The sequence below is a fragment of the Populus alba genome, chromosome 14 (genome assembly GCF_005239225.2).
Source record: "Populus alba chromosome 14, ASM523922v2, whole genome shotgun sequence".
NCBI lineage: Eukaryota > Viridiplantae > Streptophyta > Magnoliopsida > Malpighiales > Salicaceae > Populus > Populus alba.
Genome location: NC_133297.1, coordinates 12,344,669 through 12,349,616, shown reverse-complemented (window position 1 = coordinate 12,349,616; position 4,948 = coordinate 12,344,669). Strand labels below are relative to the sequence as shown.

General features: G+C 36.6%; 1 protein-coding gene across 1 annotated transcript; it reads left to right on the top strand.

The window, feature by feature from the left end:
- Positions 1 to 539: 539 nt before the first annotated feature.
- On the top strand, positions 540 to 3,155 carry LOC118031356 (uncharacterized). Its single transcript, XM_035036101.2, has 2 exons — positions 540 to 1,520; positions 2,060 to 3,155. The coding sequence occupies exons 1-2, from the start codon at positions 980 to 982 to the stop codon at positions 2,911 to 2,913; spliced, it is 1,395 nt and encodes a 464-aa protein (XP_034891992.1). The 5' UTR covers positions 540 to 979; the 3' UTR covers positions 2,914 to 3,155.
- Positions 3,156 to 4,948: the final 1,793 nt, after the last annotated feature.

Genomic DNA, 4,948 nt, shown 5'->3' with positions numbered 1-4,948 from the left:
ACCGACTCAATATTTTACTCCATTTCATCTGCTCACAAGAGTAAAAACTCGGAACTTCTTATCCATGGAAGTTCAGTGTTACAAAATTGTACAAGCAAGGGGTTTTAATATAGAGCATTGACCACAGATATTATATTATATAAAACAGCATCGAAGGTTGTGGTCCAATGGAACTAACAGAAGAGTACAATTTGTCTACAATCCAATGACCTCAGTTTTACTCGGTGTATGCTTTTGTGTCGAACAGAATGAAAAAGTCAGAACAAAATCAATTATTTACACAATCCCGCCCAAAACTTCGACCACGTTCACAGGGACATCTCTCGACTTTTACAGCTCAGGAAAATGCTGGAAACAACTCAAGAACCATCATCTTCTAGCCCAAGCGGCTGGAAACCTTTCGACAGCCCACCTAGCTAATAAATATGGGCTATTCTTAAATTAATCTGAAAGCCCGATCGTTTCAGCTTCGTGTCGGTTATGCTTGTAGGAACTCAATTTGGACACGCTTTCTGTTTCTTATCTAAACTCCTACTTGTTCTAACTTGAAATGGCTTTTCCCTGGGGTTCCATGGAACCTCAAATTTATCAGTCAAATCTTATGTGTGAACGGATATTAAATTCGGGATTCTATACTTAATTTTTTTTGTATCCCACCTCTTAAAGGGAAAAAAAAGAAGTTACAGAACTCACAAGCCAAAAACCTTTTTACATAAACCTCTCCCAGAAAACATGTATCTCCGTATTTATCACAAAGGTGGTGCTAGCTCCTGGTTCAGCGAATGATGCAGTAAGATTCTAACACTATTTCAGCGACGGCTGAACAAGTTTGAATTCTCTGCTTCATTTATAACCCCCTGCCTTCTCTATAACTTCAAAAAAAAGGTTCTCATACAATTTGACAAAAAGGAAAAAAATCCAAAAGAGAGGGAAAAAAACCCGGCTTGATATCTGTACCCAGCCTTTTCGTTCGAGTTACATGTTCATATTGAAGGTGGCGAACCAAAGAGGAGACCCGGGGGAGTACACCAGGTACCCTGCAACAGATAACTATGATAACCAAGAAGAGAGATCAAACACAGCACCACAGATGCTTTCACAATTGAATCAACCAGTAGAGCAGCATGTGGAGGTAACACAATCACCGCATATGTTCATGGGGTACAGCAGTTCAGCAGAGATGTCAATGGTATCAGAACTTACACATGTTGTATCAGGCCAAAGAGGGAGTACTAGTGATTGGGGATCATATGGAGCTGTGGGTCTAGGAGGTGCAACAATAACATCAAATTTTGGTCGGGCAGCACCTGGTTCTAATACGAGTACTCCTGCTTCTCCTCCTTTATCTGCCTATTCTTCTACTTCTGGTTCTGGTTCTGGTTTGTGGATTGGCCAGAAGAGAGGGAGAGAAGAAGGGGCTGGTGCAGCAGCGCAATTGATGGAGTCTTTTCCAAGGGTTTATAGAGGGTTTAATGATTTTAGAAGTTCACAAGGAGATTCATCATCATCCGGTGCAACTGGTAAGTTGAATCATCAGGATCATTAATTTTACCCTCAAAGTTTCTCCCCTGCTATTCTTCTCTCAATTCTTGTCAAAGCTCTATTATTTTACTTGAGTTTTGTTACTTGTCCACCTAAATTATTTGGTCAATAATTCATCTTCGATGTTTTTTATTTTGTATAGTGTTGATTGATTAACTTCTTATAACAATTTATATTACAAATCTCTTGTAGAAATATCTAAATATTATCCTACCATACCTATTATTGCATGTATTTGTGGGTTTCATTGTCAACTTCCCTCAAAATCCTTGAATTTGTCTGCTTTAGAAAAATAAAATAATAATTTGCAGTCATCTAGAAATGAGCAGCACATGGAATAAAAATGACAATGCGTCATAGCCTTGGGTATAGAATTTAGCATCTCAATCACTTAGCTTTAAAGCAATAATATTACACATACGCAAATTATATATATATATATATATATATATATATATATATATATAAAAGAGTTTGCTTTCTTAGTCCGTACTCTCTCTTCTTTTACCATTTGCAGCAACAACCGAAGAAGTGTCTGCTTCAACTATAGTAATCCCCACCACAACTACACCCTCCACTACAGCAACACCATCAAGTGAAACAGCATCCCTGGAAGAAACTGGAGAGCAAAGAAGAAGATACAGAGGAGTTAGGCAGAGACCATGGGGCAAGTGGGCGGCAGAGATACGTGATCCACACAAAGCAGCAAGAGTCTGGCTAGGCACATTTGATACCGCAGAGGCTGCAGCTAGAGCCTATGACGACGCTGCTTTAAGATTCAGAGGAAATAGAGCTAAACTTAACTTCCCTGAAAATGTTAGGCTGCTGCCAGCTCAAACGCAAAATGTTACTGCTTCTCAAGTTCCCATCTCTCATTCACAGCCATCTTCTCATCTTCAGTTACAGCCAATCTCATCTCCAAGGCAACAAGCACAGCGGCCGCAGCCGCCAGCACCTGCATTGTTTCAGTCTCAAGCTGATATTATGAGGGACTACTGGGAGTACTCCCAGTTGTTGCAGAGTTCAGGGGACTTTCATCTTCAACAGCAGCAGCAGCAGCAGCAGCAGCAACAACAACAGCAACCTTCGAGTTTGTTACAGCACATGTTTTATAATCCCCAGGTGGCTTCTCTACAATCATCAGCTTTGACTTCATTGTCTTCATCTACTTCAGTTTCTTCACTTGCAGCAATATCTTCCGGTTCATCACCATCAACATTTTCTCCCTCTGCTTCTTCCTTCCCTCTGCTTTTCGCTGGTCAACAGTTGGGTTATTTTCGGCCACCACAAAATCAGAATCCAGCTAGTGGTTCTGATTTTCCGGTGCCCCCATGGACAGATTCTAGTCACAATCCTTCCTCTAATGGTTAGAATCGATTTCACAGTTTATTTTGTTCCCTTTTCATGGGAATCTAGAAATATTTTATTTTGCTACGAGTTTATGTATTATTTTGTATTTGCACGTTAGTATTTTTTTTTTAGTATAATTGGTGCAAAGAAAGAAGCTGGTGAGAAAAAAGAAGAAAGGAGACGTTGTAGGAATTTAGGCATAGTTTGTTCTCAAAGATTTGATGTTTACATTTGTCCATTGCGAATGATGTGGAAATTGAACAGAGCTGTCTGCTACATGCTTTACATCCAAATCTTTTACTAAAGAAAGGCCTTTCATTAATTAATCTAATGCTGTGTCTTGAGATTATCCCTCGCTTACCAGCTTTAATCTATTCCTTTTTATGTTCTTTCCCATTATGCCCAGTTCCAGTGGGCACCATAACACTGTGGTCTCCCTCGCTGATGAGTCAGTGAGTGAGATGCTAACCCACCACCATATTCGAAGGTGTTTGCATGCTAGAGGAGGCAATGCTTGAATTTTCTGTTTTTTTTCTTTAATTATCGGACGTGTAATTTTTTCTGCTTTTTCTATAATTGAAAGTGGAATTTTGGTCGATCAGTCAACATATTATTATTGACGAGGCTGTCTCTCATTTCCGTGTAAAAGTAGCTGTTTTAAACCCGTTTCGGTCAAAAAATCCTTCTCTAAGCGCATAATATTCAAATTCACAGTTTATTACTTTTGATTGCTGTTTTTAATTTTATTAGATTAGGGTTTTTAAAGTGTTTTTTTATCTAAAATAATATTATGTTTTAGTTTTTTAAATTTTAATTTTGACCATATAAAAATATTTTAAAAACATTAAAAAATTTACTCGAAAAAAAAAAACCAATTTAACTGCAGCCACAAAAGAGGCCTTAATGCGATCAAAGAAAAAAAATCTGCTACATTAGGTTTTATTTATCCCTTAGTTAAACTGGCTAGCTCATCCCCTCTGTCTTCTGGATGTAGTAATTTCTATTTAATTAATTTAAAGACGCGGCTCTCTTTCTGTCTGTCTGTATGGCATGCGCACGCGTGTGCATATTTTCGTGATGATGATTCGATTCGGTCGTGATGAGTTCCGAATAGTAATATTAATGAACATGTCCATTCCTCGGAAAATCCAGAGTTTTGGGTCATTTTTCTTGAGATTAGATTTGATTTGAACGGTTCTTTTAATTTTCTTTATTCTATTTTTTTATTTTGAAGAAATGTAAAAAGGAGGAATTCTGGTTTGAATGTTTTGTCAAACCAGCGCTAAAATTATGATGGTTTTTTTTTAAGAATAAAAACAATTATATATTTTATTGAGAAAGTTTATAATGCTCAAGTTGTATTTACCAATATTTATATCATTAAAAAAACAAGAAATATATATATATATATAAAAACCACATTTAGTCCCGTCAATGAATTATAAAAACTCTTGCTTTATGCTTTTCTCATATTTTATGTATATCTTCATTTTAAAGCTATAAATATCAATGGTTACACCTTTAACATCATGGTATTAATTTATAGAAAAACTTGGGAAAAAAAAACTAAATAACACAAAACTATCCCTAGTTTCTTGCTATTGAAGCGTCCTTTGTTAAAAAAAAAAACAATAAATTAAATTCATTGGTATGCCGGAAACCAATGCCTTTTTGAGAGGCAAAAAACGTGCTATGTTTTTCTGTGACTCGTCTATTCCAACTTTAAATAACTTAATGTGAATAATAATATTCAAATACCATCTCATATTCCCACTGCCACCCCTGGTCTGGGATATCTGGCAGCCCGAGGGCATAAAGGACATAACATTTAACCATATTTTAAGCATTGTTTTTTTTTTTTTTTATTCCTGACATAAATCATAAGAAAGTAGAGTACCGAACAACGTACCAAGTTGTTGGTTGTTTTTAGTTCAACTAGATGGATGAGATTAAGCTAATCCGATTCCAGTATTTTTAATATCTAGATGGAGTTTACTAGAACCGCACTAGGACAATCAAATTGCTCCTACCATTATCTTATTTAAAGCTAGTTTGA

Excerpts from the sequence above, each read along its gene's own strand:
- LOC118031356 (XM_035036101.2), top strand. The coding sequence starts at position 980 with ATGTTCATATTGAAGGTGGCGAACCAAAGAGGAGACCCGGGGGAGTAC. Across the intron at positions 1,521-2,059 it reads ATCATCATCCGGTGCAACTG|CAACAACCGAAGAAGTGTCT; the intron begins GTAAGTTGAATC and ends TACCATTTGCAG.